General features: G+C 32.2%; 1 protein-coding gene across 2 annotated transcripts; it reads right to left on the bottom strand.

Moving 5' to 3' along the window:
* Positions 3,355-7,849, bottom strand: LOC109356061 (protein SOMBRERO-like). Of its 2 annotated transcripts, XM_019599391.1 has the most exons (5): positions 7,667-7,849; positions 6,121-6,322; positions 5,311-5,582; positions 3,903-4,206; positions 3,355-3,860 (listed from the first exon to the last, which is right to left on the bottom strand). In XM_019599391.1, exons 2-5 carry the CDS (start codon positions 6,287-6,289, stop codon positions 3,700-3,702), a joined length of 906 nt encoding a protein of 301 aa, XP_019454936.1. In that variant the 5' UTR covers positions 6,290-6,322; positions 7,667-7,849; the 3' UTR covers positions 3,355-3,699. The 2 variants fall into 2 exon arrangements, with proteins under 2 accessions (XP_019454936.1, XP_019454935.1); XM_019599390.1 differs by having other exon boundaries at positions 3,355-4,206.

Raw genomic sequence — 17,563 nt, 5'->3', positions numbered from 1 at the left:
AATTTCATTGATAACGAAAAAGCAAATACAACTCCTACCTCTATTACATCAAGAATTAAAAAACAAAATAACAAAAGGGAACTCAAGTTGCACTTCCATCCTTGTCTAGCACTAGAAGCTTGATGAGGACGTTGTTATCCTCGACCATCAGCTCCCCTTTCCGGGTAACCCTAGCATCAAGGCGCCTCCATGACCAATTCTGGTCTGGATAAACTAGTCAAACCTGGGCTAAGGCGTTGTCCCAACTAGCATTGGCAGCATCGTTCCCCTCATCCTCCAGCTGCTTCCGCTCCTCATTTATGCTAGCTACCTTTCGAGTCAGGGGAGCAATATCAGCCTGAGCAGACTCTTCCCGCCTTTCCGATAGCTTCAAATTGACATCAAGTCACAATATTTCTCAAAAATCTATTATCCATGATCACTTTCTCAACACTATTCCCATATATTGTCCTTGAAAACTGACATGCATTTCATTCACTAAATGTTAACATTCTTAATGAACATATGTTTTCCAATAAGCAACCCATTGTAACGTAAGATGTTGCAGAACATGTCATGACTGACCTCATAGAATCTTTTCCTTTGATGAATTTTTGCAATATGGAAATAAAAGAACTTGTATTGTCTTCTTTCCTATCTATACTGTCTCTTTGTGAACTTGTATCTTCTCAAAGTCCTCTAATATGAAGTTGATACAATGAGTATCATAAAGAGTCTAATACAATTTTGTCATTTTCTCCATCAACAATTGTCTCGTGGCTTTGTAATTTGCAGCATTATGTGTCACAATTTGGACTAAATTTTTCTCACTAGCTTCTTCCATAATATTCTCCATCGTCTTAAAATTTTGTCGCATGTTTTTTTAATGTAAGATGTATTACTTCAAAATAACAGCCCCTTTAATGCTATTCAATAAGGACTTCAATATGGTGAGCCTCCATTTGTTAGTCCACCTACCGGATATTATGGTGCATCCCATATCCTTTCAATAAGCTCTATGTTCCTCAATAATATTCTTGGTTGATCCAGATATTTAACTCTAAGCACATAATAGGATGGTGGCTAAAGTATCAAACCATGCCTTGCAACCTTCTCAAACATGCTATTAAATTTTGATTACCTTAACACATTGATGACATAGCCTTTTCATATATGAATGTTATAAATTCTTTGCAAGTTTCCTCTTGCAACTTCTTCTTATAAATTTCATTGATGATAGTTTGAGTGTTAATTCCCCTTTTCTTAAAAGAACTATTGTCCAACTTGCATAACAAACAACACTTCACTTCAGTTGAACATCCTCAAACGAATGGACAGGCGGAAGCAGTCAGCAAGGTCATCCTAAAGGGAATCCAGAAAAGATTGGATGAAGCTAAAGGCGCCTGGCCCGACCAACTTCACCATGTACTTTGAGCTTACCGAACGACTCCTCATTACACTACCAGAGAATCACCATTCAACCTCACATTCAATGTCGAGGCCATGATCCCAATTGAAGTAGGCGAACCTACTTGGAGGACCGTGCAGTTTGATGAAGAAACCAATTTGACCCTCCTAAGACACAATCTGGATTCGATCAAAGAGAAAATGGACCATACTCGGATAAGAGAGGCGACTCTAAAAAGACGAACAATAGATAAATACAACTCGTCGGTGGTCCCCAGAAGCTTCGACAATGTTTCTGAAAAAGCTCTCATCCTTAACCATGTGGTTACTACAACCACTACCCAAGTACCAGTTTTATTCTTTATCACGACTAGAGACTTGGTTGGCATAGAATAGTTGTTGGTCATATTGACACTCTTCGGTGAAATTGGCATGATGATTAATTTGTTGCGACAATTTTGCTCTAATTGCCCAAATCTTTAGTAATATTAGCATTTTATCTTCCCTCGATATCGATAATATTTTTCTGAATGGCCTTGCTTCTTGCATATGTCACATGGAGGATATTTGTTTTTACTGTTTCTAGAGAAATCTTTAGAGTTCTCCTTGCTTCTAGAGAACTCTTTAGAGATCTCTTAGTTTCTAGAATATTCCACACCATTATTATTTCTTCTTTCATATTTTGTATTCTGAGACCTTAGTCCGAGCTTTGATTGAAAGGCATTTTCAAATGAACCTTCATCATGTCTATTCAATCTTTGCTCTAAGCTTCTAGAGAGCCCATTAGTTCTATCACTGATAGAGTAGATAGATCTTTGGTTTGCTCAATTGCAGTAACTATTGAGTCATATTTTTGGGGAATAGAAATTAGAATTTTTTTCAACAATTCTTTTCTCAAGAATATTTCCCCCATATGTTTTCGTTTGATTGACTATTTTTTTTATTCTAGAATAATAGTCTTTTATGCTCTCAGACTCTCTTATCTTAAATAATTCAAACTCACGCCTAAGAGTTTGAAGTTTAAAGGTGCGTACCTTGTCACTACCATGGAACTCCTCCTTTAGTGTATCTCACACTTCTTTGGCACTTGTAGTTCCCATGAAACTCCTCATTTAGTGTATCTCATGCTTCTTTTCATCCTTTTGCACATTTTCTTTCAACTCCTTTATCTGAGTTACAGTAAGAGTTGAAGTATTCTCTAGAGTAGTGAACCCTTCTTCTACAATGTCCCATAAAATCTTGGGACCGGAAGAAAATAGTCATTTTTGTACTCCAAAAGTCATAGTTTTCTCTGGCGAAAGTTGGGATAGGAGTAGATGATGATTGAATAGTGTTAGTCATAGCTTAAAATGTATAAAAATGGTTTAGTAAGGATATGAGAATTTTAGAAGTAGTTCAAATGGATAGAGTGATATTCAATGCACAATGTATGATCAAACGTAGCTCTGATGCCACTAATATTATTTGAGAAATGGGAAGATTTTAGGGATGAAAATAGAACTTTAGAATTGTTAGAAGATAATATATTTAGCAATGTATAAATACTTAATAGATAGAGAGCTTTTTGGGTTACATCTCTTCAAATGATCTTCTTCCCTATTTATAGCCTAAGTTTCACAGCCTCATCTCAATTTTCTAGTTTTCTAGATGTTTCTTCATGTTACAAGATATAGTATATTCTAGATAGTTCATGTTACACATCGCTTTTCTTATACTACTTTTTTCTACATGGCTCTATATTGAATGAAAAGCGTGCTCTAAAGTGTCTTTTGATAACCATGTTTGGATGAGTGCTATCAGCGCTGTGACACTAAATGTGGGTTATTGAGGGCTCTTTGGTTAGCTTTGTGATTGAAGTAATTATATTCCTTCACTATTTAATAAAACTTTTACTTATAAATAAATTGATCAATCAATTATGAGCATTTTAATCGGTAAACCTGGCGACCCATAGTTTTATATGTGCAAATGGACAGCATTGTGTTATTATTACTCAGCTTGAGAACATGACATATACGTTTATACAATTCATACTAAAAAAGATAACTAAATTAATGAATGGAAATTTCAACGTGCATCTAACAGGATGCTTCATTACTTGTAGTAGGAAACAAATTTCTCACCTCTCTTAATGTATTAATTTCGTCACATAGCGTTTATCACAATTGTGGAAAATTGCGGCTGATACGACCATAATTGTTTTCCTAATATTATTGCAAAGACTTCCAAAATTGCAATACCTTCCATAGTGTAATTTAAACACTTAAGACAACTATTAATAATAACACATTAACACATCTAAATGTAAATACCCTACTTAGAAAATTTCATAATATCCTGGGTGTCACAGCCAAGGTAATGAAATGGAAATTTCTGAACTGAACTAGCAGCAGCAGCTTGATGGGTAGGAGGGTTACTATTATGGGAAGCAAGGAGTTTGTCCAAGAATGACCAATCACCATTGAACCTCTCTCCTGGTTGTTGTTGTTGTTGTTGCATAAGATTAAGTCCACAGCCAGATGTTGTTGTGAGCCTCAACAAGTTTTGAGAGCACTCAAGGATATCCATGGCATTCATGGATGAAGCCATGCAAGGAGTTGGTGCTATAGCTGTTTCTGAAGTGAATAGCTGTGGAAGGTGCATTGATCCATCAAAGTTGTTGTAATCATATAGTCCTTGTATGTGATGATGTTTTGGCTCTAGAATTTGGGAAGGGCCAGTTGTTCTCATATTGGTGAAGTGCTCTTCTTCAATTTCTTGTTGGTAACATCTGTTTTGGTTTTTCTTTTTGAAAACCCTGCAGACCACCCACCCATCTTCCTGAAAAAGTACAAACATGGAAATTTGGTCATTAGATTTATAGTAACTTCATGGAAATAGTTGCAGCTGTGATTACAATCGGTAGTTAATGTGATTGTGGTAATTGTAGTCTGATATGCCGATACAATTGCAGTACTGTCCGATGTGACCATATCATTATGGTTCTGTGTTATATTGTAATTATAGTATGATATAATTATGGTCATCATCACAACCGTCTTCCCCAACTTGAATTACTGCTTATACCCATATGGCTTTTTCAATTTTTTTTAATAACCAGTTTTAGAAGTATATATGTGTTTCACAAATGTCAAACTTCACTAAAACTATAATGACTTCTTCCGGAATAGAATATATAGTTGAAGCGACTCTACAAAATTGGTAGAGGACCTAGGTTTGACTCTCCCGCATTTGCACCTTAAAATTTACTATTACATGTATAATCTTATTATTTGAACAAGTGTTTTAAATTGTGGTTATATTCGCGATTACGATTGTGGTTACTGTAATCATTGTGGCCGTTGTTGCAATACGGATTATTATTATTTGAACAAGTGTTTTAAATTATTTTTTGAGTAGAAACACATTTTTGACATTGATGCGGATGCGACCTGATACGATTGCATTGCAGCTCAATGCAGACTAAATGCGGTCCATTGTGGCTTATTGCGGTCGCGCCACTATGAATGGTATCACACCATAATTGCGGTGTGATGCGGTTGCGGCGGTCACAGCAACCACAATATAGCGGTCGTATCATTGTGATGTGGTCCGCAATTTGAAACACCGATTTAAATTTTATGATATTCAACTTATATATCTATCCTGCATGTTGTATATTTATTCCAGTTTTACATGTACTAAATCTAATCATGGGTATAAACTTTGGCACCAATCGTGGTTATAGTTACATTATATTTATTGAGGCTGCAATGACTACTAAAACAATTACATATCACCACTGCAATTATGGGTCATGACTTAGATTTAAAACCTTACCTGAAAATCAAATAAAATCTTACATGCAGATATGATATGCCAAAATAAGAATGAAAAAACTAAAGTATGTAATTGAAGTGTATGTATATGTACTAGCTTTCTGACCTGAACCTCAGCATCATCTTCATCAAGGCGATACTCATGCATGATCCACTCAGTCTTGTGGCCATGAGGAGCGCGACCGGTGTAGAACACTAGGGTTTTCCTCATCCCAATCCTCTTGGAACTGCTATGGTAAATGGCCTTGTCTCTTCCCGTTGCTTTCCAAAAACCAACTGTTGTTGCTCGATTTGTTCGGGTTCCGGTCGGATACTTCTTGTCCTTGTGGCTGAAGAAATACCACTCATTCTGAGGCCCTGACCCAATGCTACATTTATCTGCAACTCCAGACACAAATAATTCAACACAAAAATAACAAACATTACTCAAGCAATATATGTAGCAATTTATAACCTCTATTGTTGACAACACTGTTGTGTTTTTTTCCATGAAAATAAAACCCTAGAGTAATGAAACAAAGAAATGGTAGTTTTGACTATGTTTAAGTATGTTATATGGTGTATATTATAGACCAATAACAAGCCCTTTGATCATGCCATACGTGATTTTTTTTTGTTTTTGTATTACAGTATATACCTGGTATGCCACTAATTTCCTATGACTTTAGAAATTATTCATTTTCTATTGCCCATTTGAAATTTTGTGTAGTAGTGGACTTTCCAGTTTTGGAATGTGGGAGAAAGAAAATATTTATAAATTTTCAAATTTTTTACTTGAATAATCATTAAATATCTCTACTTAATACTGGACTCTCGAGTATCGGAGAGGATGTAGACTACCCTGAAAACCTAGTTTTGGAAGTATTTTGATTATGAGATTTTGAAACTACTGCATGAAATATGAATTATATTATACCTTTGAGATCCCAAGGCTCAAGTTTGTTCAGATCTACTTCTCTTATGACATCAAGGTCAATGGCTTCATAAGAAACTTTCTTCCTCAGGTAATAGTAAAGAAGCTCTTCATCAGTAGGGTGGAACCTGAAGCCTGGAGGAACTGTTAATTGTCCACTACCTGGCATCATTTTGCACTGCTTGCAAGTTTATTATTCTTCTACCTGAAAAATGAAAATAAAGATTTATTTGTATATATTAAAGAATTTGATATATAATACACAAGTTAATTACTTAATTCATGAGTGTCACTTATAGAAAGCAAAGTTGATAAAAAGGTTTTGTTCTCATGTAGGCTATGATATAGAAATTCAAACATAGTGGCTGAAGATTGATAATCTCGAGATCACTAATGTTTTCAACATTTTCACTGTAAAGAAAAGTATTTGATGACAAAAGAATAATAGATAGAGAAACTTAAAAGATTGTATAATATTCTCCAACAACACATTAAAGTAGAAAAAGCTTGAGATATTATAAGCTATATAAAAAGGGCGGTTGGATACATGAGTTCTCATTTGATAGATTCTGGGATGATATATGTATGCAGTTTATAATCACTCTTATTTTCAGGATTTGAACCATGACATTCAAGTCATAAAATATACGATCTTATAGTTGCTTTCAGGCTCACCAGATCTTATTAAGATACATATAAAATGAAATTAATGAGTATGTTAGAATTAAAAGTGTGGCCATCCATATGCAGGAGACATTTCCTGACACGAGGAATATGAATATGAGATCTAACCCTAGGAAGTAAATATCCTTACTCTTGTGACCTTATAAAGATTCAGAATCTAGACCTATTACCATGATATTCAAGTAATTAAATATATTTGATCCGAACCAACTTATAAGAACAATAACAAGAAAGTTTTGTCCATGCTTCCAACTACATGAAGCATTAAAACACAACCCCTTAGAAACAGCAGAAATACAGGAACATGTGTGCCTCATATTAATGGATTTGTTTCAACAAATAACTGCAATAACTCATGTCCAGGGAAGCATTCCAAAAGGGGTAGAAAGAAAAATGAGAGGATATAGAAATGAAAGTGTTCATTCTTCATTTTAATATGCTACTGTATGTTTCTAAATGAAAACATGGAGTACTTTTCCATTTAATAAAATTCCTTTAAAACTGACAAAGTTGAATAGAATTAAATGAAAAACCAAGAAGCAAAAAAACCATGTTGCTTCTATTCTTAAAACTTTCTATTTCAACCAAACATATTTATGTTGTTATAAAAAACAAACAGATGCATGTATTTTATGTGTATGTATCTCTCAAATCTAATTAAAACAAGAGTAATTATTATATGATGAAAGCTCAATTTATGATTTATGCAAGAGTTTCAAAGTTATAATTAAGCAAGAAAAGACTCAAAAAGGGTTCTGAAATGATGTAATAAAGACAAAGGATAAATGCAAAAGAAGAACAAAAACAAAAAAATCAACAAGAGAAACAAGAAGTGAAGGCAAAACAACACTAGATAAGTACAAACCTTGAGCAATAAGCAAAATGAGACCCTTCAGGACAAAGGAATGAAGACAAAGAACTAAACAGGTGAAGCAGACAACTAGGAAAACTTAGGTTACACAGTTCCTTAACTTGAAGGGCACGGACATAGGATGTAAGAGAGAGAGAGAGAGATGTGTGGATTAGTGCAGAATGGTAGCTTCTCTTCTCTAACAAATACTGACAACCAAGAATGGGCACAGAAATATATAAAAAGTGTATTTTATTTTGTCATGTGTATTTCAGAAAAAGAGAAATGAAGAATTGTAATAAAAATAAGTAAGTTTTTGAAGCATAGTTGGATATAGCTGTTTGTTTTGTCATGTTGATGAAGTGAGTAAAAGATTTTAAATTGGGTGGCAATTGAATTGAGTTTATGTTGTTAATCATAATTAGAAATATCAATAACGTATTCTTTTAGTGATATAAGACACTGTTTGACTTTTAGATAAATGTTAAATATTGAGAATAATATTTATTAGGAAGGATAATTACGCATGTAAGAAGAGAGATTAATTCATTTCTATACAATGAAGAAATACCTTTAATTGCATTAAAAAATCATAACTACAAATTATTATGGGAAAATGTGTCTAATTAGAGTCGCACACAACATGCTTATAAAAACTATCAAAACCTTTAGATTCTTGTATTTAGTAGAATTTCGGACTTAAATTCAAAATCTGGATCATTACTAAGGAGAAAAGAGAATATAGAGTATTTGACCCTTTAATATGTTATAAATTCATTTTCTTGTTACAAATATGTTTTAGTCCTATCAAATATTGTTTTTATCACTCAAATTTGGGTGTGAAGTGCGATGAAAGTTAGAAATTTTAGTCTTCAATGTTAACTTCCATTTATTTTGAGTAGTACTTCTAATAAAGTTTGATTTTCCTTTATTAATCTCTACTACCACATAGTATATCACCAATTTGAATATTGTTGTTTCCTTCCATACTTTATATGAAAGCCCAATTTTATGTAGAATAAAATAGGATTGAATATCAACATTGTAAAATTATATTCTCACCTATTTAATTATTTTATTTTTCTCTTTATTTTCATTAAAAAAAGTTATCTCATGCATATACGGTTACAATGTCTATGTTGAAATTTTATTCAAAGAAATTAATTCCTTTACGGATAGTTGCCCTTTTAAATATTAGTAATGCATGTTCGTAAAAATCGAATATCGTAAGAATCGCATTTTGATTTTTGACTTAGTATAATATATGAAATTCAATTAGATCTTGTATTATTAGATCACTACACCGTTAGTAATTTTAATACACTTTGGTTACAAAAAAATATATATATTACCCTCTAAATATGAATAGCTTATTCTCACATATGAATTGTTTGTGTAATAAAATATGAATTGAGACTTGAGAAATGTCCGTTGAATGGGAGACCTTATTCCCAACTTTCGCCTCATTAGAATGAAGAAAATCTGCTTAACTGTCTATTACTAATTCATTCACACATTAATTTCTTTTGGTTTTTTATCATCATTTAAATTACTTAATAAAATAATAAAGTTGATATTGTTTTTTCCCATTTAATTATAACCTGAAAATCCATGTGTCTTCTAAATACCCCTGGCTCACGAACAAATAGTCAAAGTCAAAGAAGAATGATAGAAGCATTTTTAGCTCTTTCCAATGAAATCAGTAATACAGGTGTCGATGAAATATTTTATGGATGCAAATTTTAAATTATTTTTAAATAAAAAATAATAAATTATAAAACTGATTTTTATATCTTATATTCTAGTAGTGGACTATAAGAGAGTATCTCATCCCCTTTCAAATATGAGTGTAATATTGATGCACTGATAGTGTAAAGAATTATGCACAATTAGTGCATCATCTATCTTCATTTGGATTACTTTTTGTGAAAAGTCAAACATAATTGAAAATAAATGATATATAATAGAGTGACAGTGTGAAAAACTCTTACACTGTCTGTGTATATATCTTTATCTCTTCCGATATTCTCAATTCATGCACCTTAATGTTATTAAAATATCTCGATTCTTAAAACTGTGGTTTTTGTTGTCATCAAACAAAAACAATTTCTTAAGTATTTCTTATTTCAAAAAGTTGAAATTGGTACTATCATATGATTCACAAGTCCAAAATTATGAATTTGAATCTGTACAACGCGTGTGTGCTTCTTTTTTGGCTTGTCATGAGTTTATTTAATAATCAATATTTTAAATTTGGTTGGGATAATTAACAACTTTATGATTGGGTTAAGGGCTTGTTAAGCTGCAGTCAACTAAATCAAAATGAAGATCCACACATCCAGTGGCTAGCCTTGAATCATGTACATGAAAGTGAAGAATTTGCCTCAATTTCAGTGTAGTGTCAAACCTAGGGCTCAAATTCCATCCCTATGCATATATTTTTCACTCCTATGAATATTTTAATATATGGTGTTAACTAGGAACGACAACATGGTAGATTAGGATCGAGTTTGTGCTTACCCAAATAAATCTGAAATTCAAAACCCTGACTCGAATTAAGCGGGATCGAAAATGATGCTACCATCTCCAAACCTATCACCTTTCGGGTAACCCGAACTCGACGAGAAATCGCAAGAAACATATATTTCTATATATAGGTCAAATTTCTATTTATTTATTTATATATATATATATATATTATATGTATTTATTTCTAATTTTTTATTTTACATATAGTAATTGGGTTCGGGGCGAATTCGGGGTAGGTATTAACTATATCAAACTTGAATCCGAAAGTTGAACTCTGGTAACATCCGAACTCAGTTATATTGAGTTTTCCGCATTAAATTTGGGATATGTTCCGATAGATATTCATGATTCGATTTTCATTGTCATCCTAAGTATCAACAAATATTGTAAAGATAGTTTAATGAATACAAAGGAAAAAATGTTAATCTAAAAAACTACCTCCAACATTTCTCATAAATGTGAAAACATTATTTTTGATGCAAAAATTTTCATTTTATATTCTTTAAACATTATTATTGCTCTTAAAACACTTGTAAATGTTTATATGGTATGATATAGGGATGGCATCTATGATGATGCATAACTATTCCGGATCCTATGCAATAATAAAAATAAATTAAGTTAATCTTGCTAATCCGAAATAACTATTAAACCATTTTCTACTTTGGATGAATTTGTCCTGGATTATTTCTCTTTTATCCTCTAATTATCACTTAATCATTTATATCTCAAGTTTGATATTTTAATTTATGATCACGATTATGGTTATATGTTTATTGTAATTGAAAAAGCTATCAAAATTTGTATCCGGAATTGCAATATAGACATAAAATGTGGCTGATGAAGTCACATGCTCTTATAGAAACTATCAAAATTGTAATATTACAGACATAATTAAAGTTGTTAAATGAGACAACATTTGTTTGCTGGCATATGATACATGAATCATCATATACTTGACCACACTCTTTTCTACAAAATTTTCATATATACGCATTAACCTTGTTGTCATATATAATCTTAACTATAAACCACGTAAACAGCTTATATATCCGGAATTACGGAGAAACATGTGGTGAAAGACAACAAAATTTGACTGTACCTTAATTACATTTTATAATTTGCAATTATATGACTTGTATAAGCAAGCACCTTTGTACCTTTGTTTTATGATAGGTCATTTTATTAAAAGATTAAGCGTAATATCTATATATTTTTGTGTAAAGATTCAACATAGTCATTACGTAGTCTAACATTCATTTATATTACTTTTTTGAAGAATCAATAATGATTAAAAATAAACGATAGTTTATATATTATCATGCAGCGCATATATTTTTTCTAATAAAAATTTAGTAAAACACGTGTTGCTAAATATTTGTACATTGTTGTTTTAACAAATAATCATATATTTATCTAAAAATTGTTGAAATCTGTGTTAAAATGTGGTAAGCGTTATAAAAAGAAAGTTTTTTTGATGAATCAAGGAGTGTATAAAAGAAAGCTTAAAAAAAATTAAAGATAGAAGAATGAGAAACAAAGATTGATAATATTCTCATTGAAGGAATTGAATTGATTGAATAAGAAGTGAGGCAATATGACTTATTTATACAAGAGAAAAGAATGAAAAGAAAGCTTTTAAAGTAAGTAACTAACATAAACCTAACTTGTTAATTCCTAACTTTCTAACCAACTATCATCTTCCAAGATAATCTATCATATATGTTTAATAACCTGTTTACCTTCAACATTGGGGATTCGAATTTATAATCATGAATTGGGAATTTTCCAAGTTGATTTGGTTATAAATGTTTCAGTTATTAAAAATTGACTAGCATACAAAATGAGAGAGAAAATGTCATTACCACTTTGAAGGGTGTACATTGTTAGAGGGATAATTTAAGCTCGATCTTTAAACAAGAAAAAACTCCTAATTTTAAATATTATTTTCCAAAATTTCCAAAAAAGTTACCAGGTCCATCTCATTACATTAGCCCCATATGTGATAGATATAATGTTAATTACTAATTCTCTTTCTTCAAAACACAAAACACCATCTTATTATTTTAGATCTCAAAAGTTTGGGCAAATATTTAATATTACTTATTCTAGGTGATCTAAAACTTTTCCAACTTAATATTTTTGAGACTAATTAAGACTTGTTCTTACCTGACTTCTAAATATTAATCAGGTCATTTTTAAATTCGACACGATCCTAGACCTGACTAAATATCATATATACTCATTTTAGATAAAATATTATCAATATTATTTATTATTATGAGTATGTAATTTGATATATAAAATGAGATATGTGTATACATTTTTAATAATGTATATATAATAAAAATTTAGATAATCAATAATATTTTCGCCAAAAAAGTGTTATTAATTTGTACATATTTGAATAGAGACATATATATATATATATGATGAGTGAGGGATCATGAGACAGGTCGAGTCAGGTCATATTTGGTCTCTACCCAGTCCTAAATATTAACCGCGTCTAATTTTTGAATCAAAACCCGACCCTATACTCGACCCTATTCGAACCCGATCATGATCAAATCATACTGCGTAAATTGGTAGGGTCGGGTCCTACTCACTCCTATACCTGTATATATTGTGCCATACAATTTATTTTATATAAAATTATATTATGGTTGTTTAATATGTGCTGGAGACAATGTTACATTTTTAATAAAAAAGTACAGGAAACTTTCATTGAAAAGTTTTTGATATAACAACATTCTTTTACTTTCCTATTACAACTTGCTTTTTCTGTCTGAAATATGTCACGGGGCAAACATTAAAGACAAAAATGTAAATACATTGATAATATAAAAGTTTTTTATATTATTATTGTACCATTATTGTTATTCATATTCAACTACTATTAATTTTTAAATATAAGAAAAATAAATAAATGTGAATAATGTCTTATTTCTTTACATTAATAGTGTATATTTTCTATAAAAACCATTATAATTAATTTGCTTATGTGGTTCTTGTGTATTAATTATATGCCGAATGCTTTAGATTTTGGATAAGTATCAGCCCAAAGTGTGGATATTATTATTCCTACTGTATTATTATCTGCGCAAATTTAACAACAGTAATATTTATGCACCAATAATATAAAAATATATATGGTAAATATATTATTTATCATTCAATTACATTATTTTTATTTAAAAGTTAATAATAATTGAAAGTGAATAATGACTAATGTAGTAACAATGTAAAAAATTATTATGCTATCAATATATATATATTTTTCATTTAAGAAAAAGAACAAAGGATAGGGTATTACATAGAAAGCAAAATTCCTGAAAGTCCGTGGTTTATACACGTGCTGATCCAACACATAATGCAAAATTCAATGTCTCTGTCACATAAATCTCCATAACAAAATATGTGGAAAACCCTCATCTTTATGACTTTGTTTCAGTGATTTTCACACACACAAAATTCACCAAAGGGATTCCCACGCAACCTTCTCAGTCCCCACATGAAAAATGAATCTTACTTTGTAGAGTGTTACTTAGCTGGTCAATCACGCTGATGAGTGTAATGAATGCATCAAATTAAAGAATGGGATCATCTGTCCCACTTTTTGGTGTCCCGTTGTGTCTCAATCTAATGGAAATTTGACACATACCTAAAAAGAAAATTAAAAAGTATATAAATAACATTTTTATATAGTTGGTGAGATATAATTGACTTGGAACATGTGGACATGAAGCTTTTGGGATAGAGAATCTTCGTTCCAAATTAAGAGCCACACATTATCATTATCAGGAAAAAAAAATATATGTACAAATAAATGTGAGTTTTGTACATTTCCATTACATAATCTACGATTTATGTTTTACAATTCATGTTTTATTATCATTAACTCTTAAAAAAAGTAATATAAATAAATAATAAATAATGTGTATAAATCTTTATACTAATAAAGTATACAAATTATACTCTATCATTATTATTGTTAGTTTATATATAAACACACCCACTATATACTCGTATAGATTTACTTTACATATAAACACACCCACTATATACTCTTATAGCTATAAATATGCTAAACCATTTATAAATTATAACCATTTTCCTGGCTAATTAGTACTTGTATATATATTAATTAAACTGTTTACACATGCATTTGCTTGCTAGTGCTTGTGCCGTTACCTTTACGAACACTGCATAACATTATTATTTTTAGCTTTTAGGATATATGGGAATCCTATGACTGGTCTGCTTCAACATCTAAATGTTGTACGATGACATGCTAAGAGGATTATATAACATATGTGTTCTATACATCTATCATACTTAGTGTATTTTATAAATAGAATATGTTAGAAATAAATTAAAAACAATTAATGGCATCCCAAAAAAGTATTGGCTAAGTCCAAGATTAAGTCACATTTTAAGTTGTTCGTGATACTGCCAACTTTTGTGGAAGCAGAGTACCAACTATGACGTCCTCGGTATAAAACACCTCAACTCAATGTATTAGGCACTTACTGTATATAGTAACAGATCTAGAATTACACTTACAAAGTATCATGAAAAGAAAGAGGAAGTAGGAGGCCGAAAATTCCTCGACAAAGAAAGAGAATGAGAAAGAAAAAGCTATGGAATTGTGATATGAATCCACCAAGGCCCATCAATAAGGAAGAACTAAGTGGGTTAGGAGGGCCAATGACCCGGACCAGAACCAAGAAAGCACACAAAACTCCCAACCTATTAGTGGAGGAAGTGACTAAATCAACAAAGCGCAACAAGGAGATTAAACCCATACATTGCACTATTTTCATAGAAGTAACCCAAGTTGGCCACGACTAAGGAGAGGCAAATTGAGGCGTGTGGGAGTTCTAATTAATAAGTGGGGGATTATCATGCCCACATGTAGTTTAGAATTTAATTCCCTTTCCTTATTTGTCAAACAATAACTATTTGTCTTTCCGGGCTTTAAGTGGCCGAACTTCTAGTTGTAATAAATGGCATTAGGAATCATGTAATCCAGGTACAAGACATGTGTTAAAGAAGGCATCAATACCTTCCTTTCTTGGAAAAGGACGTGCAAATCAAGGAAAGACTTCCCTTATTGACCTAGCCGTAAATCCACCTTTGAAAGACCATGAAGACACAATAAATTCTTACCTATTTTGGAAGAGCACGTGGGGATCTTCCTAAGGCAAATACCAAGGGCTCATCAAACCATATAATTTGTTTCCTAATCCAAGCAAATCAGATTGGAATGTCATCAAGGAGATTCATACCTTCCTTATTTGAAGCTGACGTGTAAATGCAAAGGGAATCCATTCAAAAACTTTCCTTAATGGTTCAACTCATATTGGCACTTCATTATCTTCCTTATTCAAAAGTAGCACATGCGAGATATTAGGCCAAGGCAATCAAAATTCAAATTTGCTTTAAATCATGAAGTAATGGTGAAGTTTCAAAACTTACCAAATTGAATTTCCCCATGTGGGAATTTGGCCAAAGTAAGCTATACAAGGAAAGAATTTCTCTCATTCACAACCTTCCTAATTAAGCACTCCATGCATGAAGGCATTTGATGGCAATGTATCTTTTCCTTAAACAAATTCAAAGCAAGCAACCAGCCTACTCACAATGAACTTGGACGTGTGCAAGCAAGGGAATTCATCCAACCGACTCACTAAATGCACTAAACACAAAAAAAAACATGTGTAAATTAAAATAGGCAAGTCATCAATAGGAATTACTCCTTGTTCACGTGGGAAATGCAGGCCTTGTTGAATTCCCTTTTACTATATGTAACTGAATTGCCTTATGAATAAAACAATTCAAATTTTACATGGAAAATATTCCTTTCTAGTTTAGTTTTTCTCCTAGTTTATTGGTTGAACCAAGGTCATTTCTTATCAAGGTTTTCTTCCTTGTGGTGAAATTCCTTAGGCTTATCAAGCATCCAAGCTTGTGGCGCCTTCATGTTCCTACCTACTCCACGTTCTTTTATCCCTTGATCATCAAATAACCCATGACCATAAACAACCAAAAACCACCTAAGTACTCAGCCTAAATATTCCCCAAACAAATCAAACACATCCCTCACCAACAACCCTCAACTCTCAGCCAAAACACCTTTACAAATAACCTACTCACCCTTACCCACAACCCTACCCACACGGCCAAATAAACCACAAATCACCAAAGAAAATACTCGCCCAACCATATAATCCTCTCGGGCAAAAATCACACACATTACCCTAACCAAGTTTCAATTACAAAACTCCCAATTCCTCAAAAGACTTACATTCAAGAACGATAAAAAACAAAATTCAGAATCTCATAAAAAAGGATTCTATCAAATTGTGTCTCAATTGGTGCAATTTGCCAAGAGCTTGAAGGCTCTCTCTACAATTATGGGAACCTAAACGACCAGGAAAACAATGACCGAAATCACATTCATAATAAAATATAATAGTTAGCTGAAGCGCAAGCGAAGCAAGATCTGGTGTAAGTGGATCGTGCACTAGCGTATGTCCAAAGTTCATAAACATATATCAAACACTTGCTGACGTGTGAGAACTTGTAAGAAAACAATTAGTGGCAGTAAGGGACTAGGCCACCCTATTTGAGACAGTTTGTGTTAGTGCTAAAAATTGTCTAATTAAGGAGACTGTGAACTATGACATTCCAAGGATAAAATAATCCAAATCAAAGTATCTGACACCTAGTGCATTGTTGGAACCGTTTTAGAATTAATTAACATCACAAATATAGTTAATGTCACATTGTATGACTATTGTCACTCTAAATTATAACGGAAAGAAAGATGAAAATAAGGCCGAAAATGCCTTGCTGGAGAAAGAGATCGATGAGGAAAAAAAAAGATGAGGAATTACGTCTCAACGGGTGCAACTACCAAGAGCTCGAAGATAATATTTATAGGTCTAGGAACCCAAAAGACCAGAAAGCATCAACCCAGATCGAATCCATTATAAAAAACAAACGACTAGATGAAGCGTAAGCAAAATAGAAGGTGGTGTGGGTTGATCATTGTTGGCGTGTGCGAGACATATGTTGGAGTGTGCCTAATGTCCAAAAACCTGTGTACACACTTGCTAACCTATTTTTCTTTAAATAATTAAAATAAATGTCAGTTTGTCCAAAAAGGTTTACACCTTAAGGCCCAACCCCAAACACATACCAAGTCAAGTTGTGTCAAGTCGATCTAGTAGCGGCGTGCATATATGTTAGTCATGTTGTGTGCGTCCTCCAGACCACAAAACCTTTGCTCCCCTTTGGACACATCTTAATTAGCACATATCTTACTTATAAATACTCTAAGTGTTTCCTCTACCCAAAGTGATACTTCTTTTGTTTTTC

Source organism: Lupinus angustifolius, chromosome LG09, assembly GCF_001865875.1.
Source record: "Lupinus angustifolius cultivar Tanjil chromosome LG09, LupAngTanjil_v1.0, whole genome shotgun sequence".
In the NCBI taxonomy this organism is placed as follows: Eukaryota; Viridiplantae; Streptophyta; class Magnoliopsida; order Fabales; family Fabaceae; genus Lupinus; species Lupinus angustifolius.
This window is presented reverse-complemented; position numbering and strand designations above follow the sequence as displayed.

Excerpts from the sequence above, each read along its gene's own strand:
- LOC109356061 (XM_019599390.1), bottom strand. The coding sequence starts at position 6,289 with ATGATGCCAGGTAGTGGACAATTAACAGTTCCTCCAGGCTTCAGGTTC. Across the intron at positions 5,583-6,120 it reads TGAGCCTTGGGATCTCAAAG|ATAAATGTAGCATTGGGTCA; the intron begins GTATAATATAAT and ends CTGGAGTTGCAG. Across the intron at positions 4,207-5,310 it reads AAGATGATGCTGAGGTTCAG|GAAGATGGGTGGGTGGTCTG; the intron begins GTCAGAAAGCTA and ends GTACTTTTTCAG.